The 19552-nt window shown below is 45.6% G+C and overlaps 1 protein-coding gene across 2 annotated transcripts in view; it reads right to left on the bottom strand.

The window, feature by feature from the left end:
• Positions 1-19552, bottom strand: part of LOC121279971 (sodium-coupled neutral amino acid transporter 3-like) — a 148350-nt gene that overhangs the window by 66141 nt on the left and 62657 nt on the right. For both annotated transcript variants that reach the window (XM_041191592.1, XM_041191594.1), the window contains exons 5-7: positions 6587-6660; positions 5272-5364; positions 39-120 (exon numbers count right to left, since the gene is read on the bottom strand). In XM_041191592.1, coding sequence (XP_041047526.1) covers positions 39-120; positions 5272-5364; positions 6587-6660 — 249 coding nt within the window. The remainder of the gene's footprint in view (positions 1-38; positions 121-5271; positions 5365-6586; positions 6661-19552) is intronic.

Below are 19552 nucleotides of genomic sequence, written 5' to 3'. Positions count from 1 at the left end.
TATTCCACCCTTTCCTGCTTTCAGGAGCTCCTACTCACCCAGCTTTCTCCTCAATGTTCAGAAAGGCCTGTATCACCAGCGGAAGTTCATACTTCACAATGTAGAGATAACTGGACATGGCTGAAAACAGACAAAGGGCATCAGGATGAACTTTCTGCTTAAACACTAGCAATGATCGCAGCAGGGAGCGCACATCTCCTTCTTGGGAACTGGCTCTCTAAAGATTTCAGACTCATTGGTCAGAATTCTACCAGCCCCCGGGAGGCAGGCTGGGAGACACAGAGGGCGGTAAAATTGTGGGGAGACGGGTCGGAGTGGGGAATTTTACTAACAGTGGGATGGGACGCGGCAAGGCTGCTGCCCCGAGCTGGCAGGCAGCTGATTTGCATAATTAGAGGCCCAATTAGGGGGCCATTTTACTGTGCCTTTGGCATTTTGCCTCCAAGAGGGGGGTTAGGGTGTTCATCATGTGGGGAGACTGCCAGCTAAATGCAAGTGGTCTCCCTGTCACAGTCTTGTGGGGACAGGGGGGGAGGGGGGGGGTGGTAAAGCTCCATAGGCACAAGAAGAGGCTGTGGATGGGGAAAGCAGCACTCATGGCCCCAACAACTGTTTTACCCTCTGACCCTTGGCCCTGTCATTCATTTTTTAAACTTACCTCTCGTTGGTTCCAGGTCTCCTGTGTTCCTCAGCTTGCCATTTCCCTCCCCGATTCTGCCGCTTGCTGCCTCTCCTCAACCCTCCTGTTCACTGCTTCCCTCCCCAACCCTCCTGTCCACTACTTCCCCGGCCCTTTCACACCCACTCACAGCTCCTCTGGCTCCCTCTTTCCCTCTTGCCGCCCCTCTCCCAAGTCCTCACTCACAGCGAGGGAAACAGTGAGCGGGAGGGAGCGGCAGAGGGAAGCAGAGAACTCGAAGGAAGCAGCAAGTTTGGGAGGGATTGAGAGAGGTTGGGGGCGGGAGGTCGGAGAGAGGGAGGGACAGCATGCAGAAGGGGCCAGGGAGAAGACGAGGTGGGAGAGGGAAGTGGCAAGTGGGTGGGTTGAGGAGGCAAGCGGTGAGTGGGACGGTCAGGAGAAGGAAGTGGTGAGCCAGAAGGTTGGATGAGGGAAGAGCAAGAGGGTTGGGGAGCAGGAGGGACGGTGAGGAGGAGGTTGAGATGGCATGTGGCAAAGGGCCAGTTTGTTTTTAAAAAAGGCCGAACATGCTCGGTAACCACTCCAAAATAAAAATAGCGGCGGTGCTGTTGGGGAAGTCCCTAATTTACCGATTGTGCTAAAATGAGAATGCGCTATTAGAAACGCACTTTAGACGGGGAGCACCTGCATATATCTACAAGATCTCACAGGCTGTATAAAACCCTTTGGTGGGCTGCAAGTTGGACAGCCCTACCATAGATGGTTATATGGTGAAATTGGCAGGGGCTGAATTCATAGGCAACCTACCAGCATTCTCCAATATAAAGTGGCTAATGGAGAGCTCAGTAAAGAGAACAACAAAAACAGGGGATGTGCTTCAGAGACTTTATTTGCTGTATTGTAATCGTATTTATCAGTGCGAAAACTTAATTGAATTATACGCATGTAAGAAAGTCACAGGCGCTGCCTACTGGATCCACCTACAGAATAAATATTACGTGCAGTGGATCATCATTACACAATATAATTAGGAAGAGTCAAGTTGAGGTCAGTGTGAAAGGTGTGAGTGCACTTGCAGAAGATGCGGTTGTTATGGAGCATATCAGTGAGTACATGATGTCAATATAACAATGAGAACTATGTTGTAATATCCTGGCAGTAATTATACAGGCAGTTTTCATTGAGTAGCAGGGCTGTAGCACATCAATAAGTGGAGCTATAATGAGATGGATAGTGGAAGAGGAATAATAATCTTAGTGAACAAGGACATGGCAGAACAATTAAACAACTACTTTAGTTCTGTCTTCATGGACGGAGACACAAATAACTTCCCAGAAATACAAGAAATCAAGGGTCTAGTGGGAAGGAGGAATTGAAGGAAATTAGTATTACTAAAAAAGTAGTGCTGGAGAAATTATTGGGACTGAAAGCCGATAAATCCCCAGGGCCTGATAATCTACATCCCAGGTGACTAAAGGAGGTGGTCATGGAAATAGTGGATGCGTTCATTGTTATCTTCCACATTTCTGGTGGATTCTGGAATTGTGCCATCAGATTGGAGGGTGGCAAATGTAACCCCAGTATTTAAAAAGGGAGGGAGGGAAAAAACAGTGAATTACAGGCCAGTTAGTCGAACATCAGTGGTAGGGAAAATGCTGGAGTCTATTATAAAGGGTGTGATAACAGGGCACTTAGAAAATATCAACGAGATTAGACAAAGTCAGCATGAGTTTATGAAAGGAAAATCATGGACAGGATTTTCAGGTCGCCAGGTGGGTGTGGCGGACAAGCCTAAGGAGCGGCCGAGAAACGGCCCCCCAACCGCAAGTCCAGGGTGAAAGGCGAACTGAGGAGTTCAGCGCTGCCGGGGTGGGGCGTGGGAGGAGGGCGAGTGCCAAAGCCTGCGCATGCACGGGGGAGTACTCGCTGAAAGCCCCCCGAAAGCAGGGAGCTAAAATATTTTAAACCAATGCATAAAGTTTTTAAAATTCTGGAAAAAATGGCCACACAGCGGACTCACTCATCCTGACACGTATCTTTGAAAAATTCTGCCAAACATTTCTGCTTTTAAATTTAATTACGGAACTCTCACCCTGCCCCGTGGATGAGGTTTCCTTAAAAATCCAAAGGCCACCTGGCTGATTTGCCAGCCTGCCAACCGTAATGTTGGACGGGCAGCAAAAAATACCTATTAATTAATTGATTAATGGCCTTAATAGGCCTCTTAATTGTCGGTGGGTGCGCTGCCGACTCTCGCATGTGCCCAACTGAAATATCGCGCGATGACATTGGGACGCTTGCTCAACGTCATCTCGTGCTATTTCTCGCTCGGGAGTGTCAGGCGTGTGCCTGCACACTGAGTGGAAAATCGTGCTCCATGATTGACCAACCCACTGGGGATTTTGGAGGACATAGCTAGCAGAATAGATAAGGGAGAACCAGTGGATGTAGTGTATTTGGATTTTCAGAAAGCTTTTGATAAAGTCCTACATAAGAGGTTAGTGTGCAAAATTAAAGCACATGGGATTGGGAGTAATATATTGGCATGGATTGAGAATTGGTTAGCAGACAGGAAACATGGAGTAGGAATAAATGGGTCTTTTCGGAGTGGCAGGCAGTGACCAGTGGGGTACCACAGAGATCAGTGCTCGGGCCCCAGCTATTCACAATATATATCAGTGACTTGGATGAGGGAACCAAATGTAATATTTCCAAGTTTGCTGACAACATGAAACTTGGTGGGAATGTGAGTGGTAAGGAGGATGATAATAGGCTTCAAGGTGATTTAGACAGGTTGAGTGAGTGGGCAGATGCAGTATAACGTGGATTAATGTGAAGTTATCCACTTTAGTAGGAAAAACAGAATGGAAGAGTATTATTTAAATGGTGATAAATTGGGAAATGTTGATGGACAAAGGGACCTGGGTGTCCTTGTACACCAATCACTGAAAGCAAGCATGTAGGGGCAGCAAGCAGATGAGAAGGCCAATGGTATGTTGGCTTTCATTGCAAGAGGTCTTGAGTACAGGAGCAAGGATGTCTTACTGCAGCTATAAAGGGCCTTGGTGAGGCCACACCTGGAGTATTGGGTGCAGTTTTGGTCTCCTTACCTAAGGATGGATATACTTGCCATAGAGGGAGTGCAGCGAAGGTTTACCAGGCTGATTCCTGGGACGGTAGGATTGTCATATGAGGGGAGATTGGGCCGATTAGGCCTGCATTCACTGGAGTTTAGAAGAGTGAGGGGGATCTCATTGAAACGTATAAAATTCTGACAGGAATGGACAGGCTGGATGCAGAGATGATGTTTCCTCTGGCTGCGGGGGAGTCTAGAACAAGGGGTCACAATTCAGGATACAGGGTAGGCCATTTAGGACTGAGATGAGGAGAAACTTCTTCACTCAGAGGGTGGTCAACCTGTGGAATTCTCTACCACAGAAGGCTGTGGAGGCCAAGTCGCTGAGTATATTTAAGAAGAAATAGATAGATTTCTACACTCTAAAGGCATCAAGGGGCATGGGGGGAGAGCGGGAATATGGCATTGAGTTAGAGGATCAGCCATGATGGCAGAACAGGCTCGAAGGGCCGAGTGATCTACTCCTGCTTCTATTTTCTATGTTTCTATGTCTCCAGGGGAGGTTGAAATCCCTGTTTTAATGAAAAATGAGTTAATGTCCATTCTTCTCTGTTAGAACAAAATCAAGGGAATACATGTCAATGAAACAGCAATTTCTGAAAATGTGATTTCTTCAATTATGGAGAAATTTAAACCTTCTTCCATGTCATCGTGGAAAGAAGGGTTTCATGTTAATGTTTTGATGGAAGCAGTTCTTTGTGGCTGATGGGTAAAAAGGAAGACTGGCTGATTTGGGTTTTAAAATTCAGTCTGTTCTGAGATGCCCATATAAGGAGTGGAAGTCGTTCAATGGCCATCATGCACAGTGGATGTGCCTCCTTTGGCTAAACTAGGATTTATTTTTCTCTCTGGGATGAGGAGTTAATGGTCTGCAGAAGGTCAGCCTTCCCATGCAGTACTCTCACCAAAAGTAACGGTAACCTTGATATCTCTGATAACTGATGCCTCAAAGATACAGGGATAAAAGCAGGCATTGAGGTCATTTTGGGACATAAGAAAGAGGAGTAGGAGTGGACCTTAGTCCCTTGAGCCACTCAATAAGATCATGGCTGAACTTTTACATCAACTTCATTTTTTCCCTCTACCCCCATATCCTTTGATTCCCTAAAAATCTATCAATCTCTACTTTGAATATATTGAGCATTCACAGATCTATAGGGCAGGAAATTTCATAGACTACCTCGTCTCAGTCGGTGCTACAGCAGGGAACAGCAAGATTTTTCTCGCGATTTTTTTTTAGGGTCTCACTTTCAAATGCTGGATTGTCCCAGTACTGGCTTTTGGTACCGAAAGGTCACCAGTGGACAATGGAAGCAGCAGAACATCTTAAATATGGCACTGTATTGACAGCAAAACAGGATATCATTTCTCAGTTTTCTCCACAAGTCTCACTCCGTGTGCATTGTATTCTTTGTCACCATGCTAACACTATCAAAAGACAAATAGCTGATCTCAACGCTGAGGAATTTTCAAATCATTTGTTTTGACTTCTTACCTCCGATATTCTGTAGGGTGATTGCTACAGCAGCTGCTAACTTTCCAGGAGTCCCAAACGCCCTGAAGCCAAGCTGCTCGTATGCACGGATTCCTGAGAGAGTGAAGTAAAGGTGAAATGAATCAGGAAAAATAAGGCCCAGAGTTTCCAGACGTGCATTTGAATACTTCAAAGGCATTTGTTAAGAACAAAAGGCACTCAGACCTACTCTCCCAGAAGGAAAAGGCAGTAAAACTTGGGAAATGACGAGGACTGGCCCAAACTGGTCTTGTATACCTTAAAATGGAACCTCCAGTTCAGACCAGTACCAGCCACTTCCAAGTTTCCTACCATATCTGCCCAGGTGAAGTGGATTCAGCTGGTCTCATTGAGGGAATAGGTGTAGGAGGAATGGATAATTTGTTGTAAAGTTTTTTATAGGGAAGATACCAGAGCTGAAACTGCATTCTGGTGTAATCCCAACAGAGCATTTGCTCTGAAGAAGAGTCATACGGACTCAAAATGTTAACTCTGTTTCTTTCTTCACAGATGCTGTCAGACCTGCTAAGTTTATCCTGAGCATTTTGTTTCTATTTCAGAGCATTTACGGGACTGTCAAGTCGGTCAAAATCTCACCAAGTCTCAGATACATGAACTTTCTAGATGGTCTTGTGGGATCCCTTGCAATGCCATTGTTATTAAAGGGCACAGAGGGCTGATTCCTGTATCCAGCCTTCAGGTATATGGTCAGGACGAGCATTCATGGCAAAGCTGGAGGTCTCTGAGGTACAGAAGGAATATTTCTCGGTCTAGTGATGGTGCATAACGTGTGGGAACTAAAGCATAGGGGGTTAAACTATGTAGCAGAGTGTCAGAGGCAGCAGGCAGAAGTCTCATTCATGGGCCTCCTTTAGTCCTAGAGCTGCCAACAATGATTGGATGTATTCCTGAACGTTTTACCTCGTGACCTTCCACCTCCAACTGCCTAGGCTGGTATTTAAAGAAAAAACCCTACAAATGTTTTGAAAGCTCCTATGATTTTTCTCTGATTTTGCTGACAGCAGTGTCCAGGAGATTAATCCTAGATTCCTGGAGGTTTGGCAACCTTTAGTGCCACTGGGTGTATGGGAGACCATCCTGCAATTTTCCTTTGGAAAATTACCATATAAGTCATTGTAGCCACGGCCCTTACATGCTCCAAAATAGCAGTAACATCAAAGGAAATTAATAACAGATGTTTTTGCGTTGAGTGAGTTCTTCAGTAAATTAAAGGTGTGTGATTTGTTTCCCCTTGGACAAAATGAAACGTAGATAGGAGCCATGTTAATTCACTTACCAACTACCCCAGAAGCTTTCAGAAGCAAGTGGATGGAATAAGATGAGAGTAAGGCCACAGTCGTCAACAGAAAGCTGAAAGAAAATTGGAGGAAAGGAAAGGCAATGGATCATTTCCAAATCAAACACATTGGCTGTGCACTGTAAAGTCTATGTCATAAAATTAAATTATTGACTATCAGTTTCTCCATTTCTGTATTTAACACGATTTCCTCAAGAATTGTTTTTTGCAGCATGGTGTTTACCCAGTATGGTGTATGATTTTTGATTATGTTCCTTCTTCATAAGTCATGGCATTAATGACTGATAACGCAAGCACACTTCGAAGCTCAACCTCATGCTGTCCCATCCTTCAGTCTTTTTTGAATTGCAACCCTCACAAGGAGTTAGGAGTAGATTCAGGGAGAGGATATGAGGCTGTCACCGGAGATAACGAAGCCCCATATGGAAACTCCCATTCTAATGTGAGCTCTCCTTTGCAGGAAGATGCCTGGAACTTAATCGTTGCAGGGTTAGAATCCACAACTGCTCTGTCTGTGACACTGCTAGTTGGTGCTCTACTGCACCAACCCTTTCTTTATTGCCCTCCCCCTCAGGGTTTCAGCCAATAGCACACTGGGGCTGCCCAATCAAATGTGTAGGAGCATGGGATGGGCTGATACACCCTCCGGCTTACCCCTCTGCTCCCACGTTCTTGTGGAAAGCTTCTCGCTTACACCAATCAACAGCTCAATTAATTGGGAATCACAGGCCCAAATTTTTCCTTTGAGAGACAATGTGTTGGTGTTTCCTGTGGTACAACTAAAACAGGCAAATCTCTTGTTGTCTAATTGAATTGAAGCTTCACTCTAATTTCTCATTCTTGACTGTAAGGGATAAAAGGAAATAGCCTTTCCACATGCTCAGGTTCCAGCCACCACTGGCCTGTTCTCAAAGTGTCAAAGTTTTCAAAGGGCAGAGGTGGCAGCTGTGGGAAACAGGCAATGGGGAAGGTTTATGTTTTGCTATCAACATCCTAGACTGAGTCTCTTAATCACAGAGATTTCTCAGCTCAGGTATTGTTTTTGAGTGCTCTGTGCTCTGGTCATAAAGATGGTGCCATGAGAACGTTCTTCGAATTAGGATCACTTGTGTTTTGAAACATGTGGAATGCACTCATCATGCTTTCCAGTGTTAGGATTGGATAGAAAAAGCCTGTGCAAATGGCCAGATGACTGGATGAAAATGGTACGACTGACAGAGATACTGGGATTAAGAGGCTGTAGACATTGGGCTCTTCCTTCTCTAATAACTAGCCTACAGCCTACCATTGCTTTTGACCACCTTCGCCACCAGCGATCAGTCACATCTGTTCACCGTGCTCTAGTTGTGCTGGAGCCCTCTTTAATTGTCAGAAAGTTGTGTTAGGATTGGGAGAGTGGTGGAAATTTTACACAAGATATCTGGTCTCAGGCAGCACTACATAATAACCCACAGGACAAGGTACATTGACTGGGCCAAGAGCATTTGGTAATACATGGAAATTTGTGGAATTTTGTTCAAATCCCTTAACATTTAAGTCCTTCAATTTACTAAATTGAGGTGTTAATTAATCAGAACAGTTATTTCTTATTCATAGAATCATGGAATGTTGTTGCAGCACAGGAGGAGCCAATTTGGCCCATTATGCCTATGTCAGCTCTTTGGAATAACTATCCATTTAGTCCGACTCCCCTGACGTTTTCCCTATGGCCCTGCAACATTTTTTTCCTTTTTAAGTATATGTCCAATTCCCATTTGAAAGTTATGATTGATTCTGCTTCCACCACCCTTTCAGGCAGTGCATTCATTTTAAAAAAAAAATTACCCTTTTTATTTATCTATTTAACTTTCTATCTCAAGCTAAATGTCACATTCATTGGCTGGGGAGATGGGTGACAGTGCCTCCAGTGTAATTAACCTCCTGATTTTCCCTCCCTCAGCTGAGGTAATGGGGGTTCTTCACTGTTTGTTCCCACTCCCAATACCACAGTCTTCATTTCTAAATAAGGAGGGGTTGGGGAAAATTCTAATCCCCGTCCACCAATCCCCTTTCATCATTTTCTCTCCTAGCCTTCCTGGTGAGGTTGGGAATTGGCAGCGAAATGGAGGAAGGTGGTAGGATGGGAGAGGGCGGGTGGAGGAGTCACAGGGCGGATCCTTAACCAACCACCCAGTTCGACACGGCTTGCTGAATATTTCCATCCCTGCTCTCCTGAACGCCCCCAGACCCTTCCCAACATTTAATTTGCCTCCACCAGTGGTTGCAGTCATCTGGGCATCTCCCAAGTGCTCATCGTGTGTAAACTTAGTCAGAGGCTATACACTGGCTGTTAAAGCCGTAGGGGTTATCACCGTCTCTTGTTACCACCCAACAACTACACTCATGGGCTTTCTGGCGAGGGGCAGCAGATGACAATCAGGGTGAGAAAGATGCCTGACATCCTCCGCAATCATTTCCGGGCCCCACGGGGTTAACTCTGCTGCTGGGGCAGCCGTGATCAGGTAACTCAGCACAGCCCTGAGTTCAGCACTGAACAGGCAATCCCGCTCAGAAGGGAGATGCGGGAAAGGGGAAAATGCCAGGCTAATGCAACAGGGAACGCTCTGCTGAAGATGGAACACTGGGGAGAATTTTAACGCGCAGAATTTTTCACTCAGCGTGCAAGCGCATGCCACGCGCGATAGTTTAGTCAGCGGGCGCGCTAAGCTTGGAAGCGCGTCCGCCGATAATCTAGAGGCCTATTAAGGCCACTAAGGTTGTAATTAATGGAGATTTCTTGGTGCCCGTCCCACATTACGATTGGCAGGTGGGCGAATCAGCCAGGGGGCCTTTGCATTTTTCAGGAAACCTCATCCACGGGCGGGATGAGGTTTCCAAAATTAAATTTAAAAAATTAAAAACGCACGGACAGAGTTTTCATCTTGTATGCGTTCAGGTGACTGATTCTGACCTGTGGCCATTTTTTCCGGAATTTAAAATCTGTTTATATCGCATTTAAATTCTTCAGTTCCCTGAGGCAGCTCTCTGCCTTCAGGGAGCTTTCATTCCGCGCTCCCCCTGCGCCAGCGCTGACTTCAGCGCCCGGCCTCCTCCCTCCCCCACCCCAGCAGCGTTGAGCTTCTCGGTGCGCGTTCCACACTGGCTGGCTGTTAATTGGCCAGCCAGCGTGAAATCGTGGTCGGGGCCGATTGCAGTCGAGGGTCCTTTCCCCAGCTGCTCCTGGGCCTGCTGATCGCGCGTACCCGCTGAATTAAAAACCCTGCCCAACCTTATCCACCTCTCCCCCCCCCAACCCCCCACCCCCCCAGGAAACCAGAGGGATCAGATGTCATGCTGCTTTTACACCCTGCTCGATTTTATTAAACTCACCAGACACCAATTTTGGGCAGGTCGTTAAGCCAATGACGTGACCAACTATGTGAGAATTTGAGTTAGATTAAAATGACCCCCCTTTTTACGAGCACCCGCAGATTAAAGGGATCTTCACTCGGCATCGAAACTTACCAAGGAGTACGCGCTCCCAGCATGGGCTGCAAAGATCGGAGATTGTTTCCATTTGCCAACACTAAGACCCTCAGTCAGCAGGGTAAAGAGGAAAGGGTGGGAGGTGTAGCCCTAGCTAGCTCGCTCTTGCAGGGATCTGGCAAGGGCTTAATTGGCCTGTGCACAGTTCATTGAGAACTGGATACTGCTGAACATGTAACTTTTATAACAAAAAGTGACAACAATGACATGCTTATGAGCTCCGTAGTTTAAGGAAGGGCAGATTTTCTAAAAATTTCTCTTTTCCCTAACAGCAGTGATCAGATGTTTCACAAATTATCAGACAAGTAACTATGCTGTCTGCAACACGATGGTTGCTGAACATACAAATCAGGGTATTCTAACGTCTGGTGCCAGAGTGATTGCCAAAAAGGTTCCATTGACAAAAGCCCTGTTTCTCACAGATAAAAACCCCTTCAGTGTAAGAACATATTCATAATAATTTTAGATACCAGCGCATTCCAAAGCAGTTTTGTTTTCTTTTCTTAAAACACTTTCTCTTTTCAATCCTGTGTGAATTTTTAATTTCGATCCCCTCAGTTTTTTGTTAACTTTGACCTCGGCAGTGCAAGAGGATGGAGCACTTTCCAATCCTTAGCACTCCGAGGGAAGGCTCTGTGCTCCTTCGTCAGGTTGCCAACTCCTATTGTGTGCGCTCTGGAGATTTTATCACACGTCCTTTCTTCCCTGGTATTCAAGATTTTTGAATAACTCGCAAATGGAAGTGAAAAAGCATCTTTTACAAATCCCCATATGATTTTTCTTTAAGGATTAATCTCGAACTCCTGGAGGCTCCGAGGCAACCCTGGAGCATTGGCAACCCTCCTCCCTCACTAACGTATCTCAGCCCCAATCTCACAATAGCATGTAGCCCAATATATTCTTCACACCAGTGTTCTCTAGACGAAACTGCCAGTTTGTGGCTGAACTTTGGCCAATTGCTTGCTACGTAATCATGCCATTAAGGCAGTGTAAAATTATTCCAACTCTTTTTAGCTGGGTGCCCTGTGTAAACTTAGACTTGTTTGCCATCTTAAGAAGTCTTAATGAGCATCCATTAATCAAATGTGGTGCCATTTTATTATTTAGCTTCTAAACTGATGACTGTACTAGCCTGAAATCACCCCCTCCCCCACCACTGACAAATCAAGCCCTACCCTACACTTACTGCTGCTCTGCTGCTCAGCTCATGGTGAGCAAATCATGAGTAGAGCGCAGCACAGTTTGTGCCATCAGATGAGATTGACTGGAACATCTGGGAGAATTAATGCCATGGATTAGCGAAGGAGGAAAAGAATCATCAAATCCTCCTTCCTTTATCAAAGAGCTAAAATCAGGAATTAAATCCCAGTAGCTTTTAAGATGCAAAGAATTTTCAACTCAACTTTCGAAAAAAAGAGCTACATGCCTTATAAAACATTTCACACAGTGTGTAAAAGCAGTCAATTCAATCATATCTGATAGCTGCAATCTATATAACCGTGTTGTGTAAACTCAAGGAGGTTATGTTACCACCACGTTAGAGAAGCTGAGAACTGAGAGCCCAGGCACACTGTCTGTGATGGAAGAGTTTGTATTCACTAATACATCAATACATACTCTGTAATACAGAAACACCCTATTCTCATATCTGTCAAATAAAATATCATAACATTTCAGTTGCAAACGCAAATCCCTTTCTCTGGTAAATATTTTGGTTTAGTCCCATATTACAAGGGTTTCGTAAATTCACTCCTTGATATATAAAACTCAACCCTTTGCCTCCATTAGTCTCTATTATTTACTCCTGACCAGTAACTCTGAGAATGTTGAAGGGTCATGAGGACTCGAAACGTCAACTCTTTTCTTCTCCGCCGATGCTGCCAGACCTGCTGAGTTTTTCCAGGTAATTCTGTTTTTGTTTTGGGTTTCCAGCATCCGCAGTATTTTTGTTTTTAACTCTGAGAATTATTTAAGAGTAACGATGAACTGGGTTTTGCAGTTCACACTCCTGCCCGAGTTCCAAATTCTCCTCAGTATCCGTGATTTGGTGTGCAGTAAATAAGATAAAGATTAATACTGTACATGTGCAGTTTACATTTACATGTGTTGGGGGCGGTGGGGGGAGGGAAATGGGGCTGGTTAATCAAGCTTAAATTGGGAACATTGTATCATCTAACTTCTGCTTGCTGTTCGAGGCTGGCGTATTTTACGGCGTGGTCTCTAAGATTGACATGCAGCTGTGCATGCCCGCACCTTAAAAGGAACGATAAGTGTGTGTGGCGCTTTTGTGCCTTTCATGGTACATTCCCAATTGCTGCATAACCAAGCACCTGCACAGCTTAGCGAGAATTTGGAATGTAGGAACATAGGAATCCAAGGAGGCCATTTAGCTGCTTGGGCCTGGTCTATCATTCTTGAACCGCTGCAGACCATATGGTGTAGGAGGGGGTTCCAGAGGTGTTTAGTGAAGTGAAGCAATGGCAATATAGATCAAAGTCAGGAAAAACTCAGCAGGTCTGGCAGCATCAGTGCAGAGGAACACAGTTAATGTTTCGAGTCCGAATGACCCTTCAACAGAACTAAGTAAAAATAGAATAGAGGTGAAATATAAGCTGGTTTAAGGGGGAGTGGGACAAGTAGAGCTGGATAGAGGGCCAGTGATAGGTGGAGATAACCAAAAAATGTCACAGGCAAAAGGACAAAGAGGTGTTGAAGGTGGTGATATTATCTGAGGAATGTGCTAATTAAGGGTACAAAGCAAGACCAGCAAGGTACAGATAGCCCTCGTGGGGGTGGGGTGGGGTGAAGGAATCAAAAAAGGCTAAAAGGTAGAGATAAAACAATGGATGGAAATACATTTAAAAATAATGGAAGTAGGTGGGAAAAGAAAAATCTATATAAATTATTGGAAAAGGCCGTATTCAACATACCCCCTGACCTTCCCCTCTCTGACATGGAATGTTCAGTGCTCAGCAAAGGACTTAGTTTCATATCCTTACGCCCTCATCTCAATGAATTTCGGGCTCGGCACGATGCTGAACTCTTCTTCCGCTGCCTTGGTCTCCGTGCTCACTTCTTTGGGCAGGAGTCCTCTCCCCGTTCAACGGATCCTTTTACCCACCTCCAATATTCATCTCCACCTGGACCCCTCCCCCTGAATTCTTACCTTCTCTTGATCTTATCATTGAGAACTGTCGGCGCGACATTAGTCGTCTCAATTTCTCTGCTCCTCTCACCCACTCTAACCTATCTCTCTCTGAACTTTCTGCACTCCGTTCTCTCAGATCCAACCCTAACATTGTCATCCAATCCACTGACAAGGGTGGTGCTGTTGTTGTCTGGTGGACTGACCTCTACCATGCAGAGGCTGAGCATCAACTTGCAGACACTTCCTCCTACCTCCCCCTGGACCATGACCCCACCAATGAACATCAAGCCATTGTTTCCAGGACTGTCACTGACCTCATCTCCTCTGGAGATCTTCCTTCCACAGCTTCCAACCTTAGAATAGTCATCCAACCTCAAACGGCCCACTTCTAATTCCTACCCAAAATCCCCAAACAGGACTGTCCCGGCAGACCGATCGTGTCAGCCTGTTCCTGCCCCACGGAACTCATTTCTTACTATCTTGACTCCATTCTCTCTCCCCTTGTCCAGTCCCTTTCCACCTACATCCGTGATTCCTCTGACACCTTACATCATATCAACAATTTCCAGTTCCCTGTCCCCAACTGCCTCCTCTTCACCATGGATGTCCAATCCCTCTACACCTCCATCCCCCACCAGGATAGTCTGGTGGCTCTCCACTTCTTCTCAAACAGAGGCCCGAACAATCCTCATCCACCACTACTCTCCTCCGTCTGGCTGAACGTTCTCACACTGAACAATTTCTCCTTAATCTCCTCTCATTTCCTCCAAATAAAAGGTGTGGCTATGGGTACCCATATGGGCTCCACCTATGCCTGTCTCTTTATGGGGTATGTGGAACATTCCTTGTTCCAGTCCTACTCCAGCCCCCCTCCCACAACTCCTTCTCCGGTACATCAATGATTACTTCGGTGCTGCTTCACGCTCTCGTCTGGACCTGGAAAAATTTATTAATTTTGCTTCCAATTTCCACCCCTCCATCATTTTCACATGGTCCATCTCCGACATTTCCCTTCCCCTCCTTGACCTCGCTGTCTCAATTTCTGGTGATAGACTGTACACCAATATCCATTACAAGCCTACCGACTCCCACAGCTGCCTCGACTACAGCTCCTCACACCCTGCTTCCTGTAAGGACTCCATCCCATTCTCTTAGTTCTTTCACCTCCGTCGCATCTGTTCTGATGATGCCACTTTCAAAAACAGTTCCTCTGACATGTCCTCCTTCTTCCTTAACTGAGGTTTTCCATCCACGGTGGTTGACAGGGCCCTCAACCGTGTCTGGCCCATTTCCCGCGCATCCGCCCTCACGCCTTCTTCTCCCTTCCAGAAACATGATAGGGTCCCCCTTGTCCTCACTTATTACCACACCAGCCTCCGCATTCAAAGGATCATCCTCCGCTATTTCCACCAGCTCCAGCATGATGCCACCACCAAACACATCTTCCCTTCACCCTCCCTGGCTGCATTCCACAGGGATCGTTCCCTCCGTGACACCCTGGTCCACTCCTCCATCACCCCCTACTCCTCAACCCCCTCCCACGGCACCTTCCCATGCAACCGCAGAAGGTTAAACACCTGCCCCTTTACTTCCCCTCTCCTTACCGTCCAAGGGCCCAAACACTCCTTTCAAGTGAAGCAGCATTTCACTTGCATTTCCCCCAACTTAGTCCACTGCATTCGTTGCTCCCAATGCGGTCTCCTCTACATTGGAGAGACCAAACGTAGACTGGGTGACCGCTTTGCAGAACACCTTTGGTCTGTCCGCAAGCATTACCCATTCCTCCCTGTCGCTTGCCATTTCAACACTCCACCCTGCTCTCATGCCCACATATCCGTCCTTGGCCTGCTGCCTTGTTCCAGTGAAGCTCAACGCAAACTGGAGGAACAGCACCTCATCTTCCAACTAGGCACTTTACAGCCTTTTGGACTGAACGTTGAGTTCAACAATTTTAGATCATGAACTCTCTCCTCCATCCCCACCCACTTTCCGATTCCCCCTGCCTTTTTTTCCAAAAATTTATATAGATTTTTCTTTTCCCACCTATTTCCATTATTTTTAAATGTATTTCCATCCATTGTTTTATCTCTACTTTTTAGCCTTTTTTGATTCCTTCACCCCAACCGCACTAGGGCTATCTGTACCTTGCTTGTCCTGCTTTGTACTCTTAATTAGCACATTCCTCAGATAATATCACCACCTTCAACACCTCTTTGTCCTTTTGTCTATGACATATTTTGGTTATCTCCACCTATCACTGGCCCTCTATCCAGCTCTACTTGTCGTTCCCCACCGCCCCCCCCCCCTCCCGTCCCCCACTTAAACTAGCTTATATTTCACCTCTATTCTATTTTTACTTAGTTCTGTTGAAGCGTCATTCGGACTCGAAACGTTAACTGTGCTCCTCTGCACTGATGCTGCCAGACCTGCTGAATTGTTCCAGGTATTTTTGTTTTTGTTTTGGATTTCCAGCATCCGCAGTTTTTTGCTTTTATCTTAGGTCAAAGGCAGGATGGTGTGTGACTTGGAGGGGAGCTTCCAGATGGCGATGTTCCTGTGTATCTATTGCCCTTGTCCTTCTAGGTATTAGAAGTTGTGGTTTTGGAAAGTACCTTTGGAGAAGGCTGCAGTGCATCTTGTAGATGGTACACACTGCTGCCGCTGTGTGCCAGTGGTGTAGGGAGTGAATGTTTGTGGATGGGCTGCTTTGTCCAGAATGGTGTCAAGCTTCTTGAACGCCGTTGGAGCTGCACTCATCCAGTCAAGTGGAGAGTGCATCACACTTCTGACTTGTGCTTTCTAGATGGTGGACAGGGTTAGAGGAGTAAGGAGATGAATTACTTGCTGCAGAATTCCCAGCCTCTGACCTGCTCCTGTAGCCACAGTATTTATATGGCTGGTCCTGTTAAGTTTCTGGTCAGTAGTAATCCTGAAGATATTGATGGTAGGGGTTCAGTAGTGGTAAAGAGGAGATGGTTAGATTATTACTTGTCATAGGTGGTTTTGCCTGGCACTTGTGCGTCTCAAATTGTCCTGGTTACTTACCAGCTCAAGCCTGAACATTGTCCACATCTTGCTGCATGCAGGCATTGACTGCTTCAGTATTTGAGGAGTTATGAATGGCACTGAACACTGTGCAATCATCAGCGAACATCCCCACTTTTGATCTCATGTCTTACTGGGGTGATGGTTAGCTTACCACAAGTGGCAGGTAGCCAAATAGATCAACTAAAGGGCCTATTATGGCTCTTTAGTTCTGAAAAACAGTCATATGGACTCACAACATTAGCTCTGTTTCTCTCTCTCCACAGATGCTGCCAGACCTGCTGAGTAATTTCCAGCACTTTCTGTTTTTATTTCAGACTTCCAGTATCCACAGTATTTTGCTTTTAGCCTTTTAAGGCTACTCTGCAGATGCCGCCCCTCCACAATGATGGCCTGACAGCTGTGGCCTCTTTGATGTTAAGAATTTGTAAAAGCTCTCCGGGGGGGTGCATCCATCTTGTGGGACCCTCTCTTTCCCCACCTGCTCCCAACACTGACAGTGGAGCTGCTAATCTCTCAGTGCTGGAGGGCCTGGAGTCCCAGGAGCCTGCCTGTCTGCTGTCCTTAATTGGACGGGGCTCTCGGAGGTGGCCACTTAATTAGCCACCTCCGCGAAGATCGCCCTCTGGAGCCTGGCGACGGCGTGTGTGGGTTCCCACTTTGCATTTTCTCCCAACAGCGGGATCGTGACCAACAAACAAAAATCCAGCTCACAACACTGTTACTGGATTAAAGGCCTGGAACTCCTTCCCTAATAGCGTACGGGAACACTTTTGCCTTATGGGTTGCAGCAGTTTAAGAAGGCAGCTCAACACCAACTTGAGGGATAGACAATAAATACCAGCCTTGCCAGCGATGCCTGTGTCCTGAAGAATGATAGTGCTGTAGAGCGAGCCACTAGGAGGCATGTGAGCATGCTCCATGCTCACTCACTTATCCCCAATTCCTTGTGGAGAAGCACCTGAATCTTCCCCATTTCTGCTACAGCAAACTTGAAAGAGGTCAACACATTATGTATGCTACTTTTAAGGCATCTTTCAGTCTAACGTACTGCCAAGGGTGCGGGGGCATAAGAATGACAATGATATCTACTCAGTCATGTCTATCAGAACTAATTGTAGGTGGAATGAAGAACATGAAGCAAATCTCAAAAAGCATGTTGGCATTGTTTATCCTTCAGAAGACACAGATGTGACATTCCACTCTAAAGACTTGAATACAAAATCCAGGCTGACACTGCAGTGCAATACTGTGTAGCGCTGCACTGCCACTGGTCACATCTTTTGGATGGGATGTTAAACCATCTGCCCTCTCAGGTGGATGTAAAAGATCCCATGTCACTATTTCGAAGAAGAGTAGAGGAGTTCTCAGTATCCAGGCTAATATTGATCCCTCAAACAACATCACAAAAACAGATTATCTGGATTTTGTCAAATTGCTGTTTGAGGGAGCTTGCGGTGCGCATATTGACAACCGTGTTTCTAACATTGCAACAGTGGCTACAGTTCAAAAATATTTCATTGGCTTTTGAACAGCCTAAGGGCATAAAAATGCTAGATAAATGTAATTTTTCTTTGCTTCATTAGCACTGAACCCGGGCCTGGTCCTGAGCCCAGCCAGAAACTTCCTCAAACGTCTACTTTAAAGATTCAGAAGAGCACTTAAACAGGCAAATACTTAAGGACAAATGGAGGAGAGGGGGGTGGTCTGTCACCCAAAAAAAGTATTTTCTAAAATGAGTTATTAAACTATACAAGGCTGATTCCTTCATGTGACTATCAATCAATCCCTGCTCATGCAGAGAATTTGTATTGTGAATTCTAGCCAGTAAACCTCTCTTCATTTAAAGGTTCATTTTGTAGGCATAAATTTATTTAGTATTTACAATGATTTTGACAGTGTTCATAATCCATCACTTGAAACAACATCTGCATGTTCTAGGGCTTTTCGGCCCTCTGTTAAACACCAACTCATACAAATGAACGTGTGCAGTACAAATGTCAGTAAATATTGGGATAGTCAAATACTCCTGTTGCCAATTTGTGGGAGGACTCCAAGACTAGACTGAGGAGGAGGGGAAAGCGAGGGCATTTGAAAACACAAGGACAAGATTTGAACTCTGATAAGTGCTGCTGGGAAGAACCACTAGACTGAAGGCACTCTTGCCCTGTTGCACCTGATTAATTGTTGCTCTTATTTAAAGAGAGCTGTACTATGCAAGATGACTGAATGAGGACGTCAGTTCAGGCTTCGTGACGTGGTTCAATATTTTGTTTGAATCCCTGCCCATTCCTATCGCAGACACACACAAGCACAAGCCAAACACGTAGACACAACTGAGGGTAAGTTTTAAAAAAAAGAGGGCCAGCAGGAAACAATTTCCATCTGTGCTACAAGGCATCCTTGCCATTGGCAAACTCACAAATGTATTTTTATCCTTTTCAGACTCACATATTACGAATTAAACTTGATTTCTTTTTTCTGCTGTCGGCTTGCCTGCAGGAATTTGCAGGACACAACTGTATAAATCAGTGTTAGGAACATAAGAACATAGGAAATAACAGCAGGTGTAGGCCATTCAGCCCCTTGAGCCAGGCCCACCATTCAATTAGGTCTTCCACCTCAATGTCATTTTCCTCGCTATCCCTATATCCCTTGATGCTTTTAATACATAAAAATCTGTCAATTTCTGTCTCGAACATACTCAATGATTGAGCATCCACAGCCCTCTGGGGCAGAGAATTCATAGGTTTACCACCCTCTGAGTGATGAAATTCCTCATTTCAGTCCTAAATGGCCTGCGTCTTATTCTGAGTCTGTGTCCCATGGTTCTAGACTCCCCAGCCAGGGGAAACATCCTTCCTGCATCTCCTCTGATGAACCCTGTAAGAATTTTGTACATTTGAACGAGATCAGCTCATTCTAAACTCTAGAGAATACAAGCCCAGTATCCTCAATCTCTCCTCAAAGGACAATCTTGCCATCCCAGGAATCAGTTTGCTGAACCTTCATTGCACTCCTTCTGCAGCAAGTATATCCTTCCTTAGGTAAGGGGACCAAAACTGCACACAATACTCCAGGTGAGGCCTCACCAAGTCTCCATACAATTACAGCAAGATTTCTTTACTCCTGTACTCAAATCCTCTTGTAATAAAAGCCAACGTAGTAGCCAGAATTTTACGCTGGTTGTGCGGGTGCGTGCCCGACCTGACAGATTGCAAAATTGC

The sequence above is a fragment of the Carcharodon carcharias genome, chromosome 7 (assembly GCF_017639515.1).
Source record: "Carcharodon carcharias isolate sCarCar2 chromosome 7, sCarCar2.pri, whole genome shotgun sequence".
NCBI classification, from domain to species: Eukaryota; Metazoa; Chordata; class Chondrichthyes; order Lamniformes; family Lamnidae; genus Carcharodon; species Carcharodon carcharias.
This window is presented reverse-complemented; position numbering and strand designations above follow the sequence as displayed.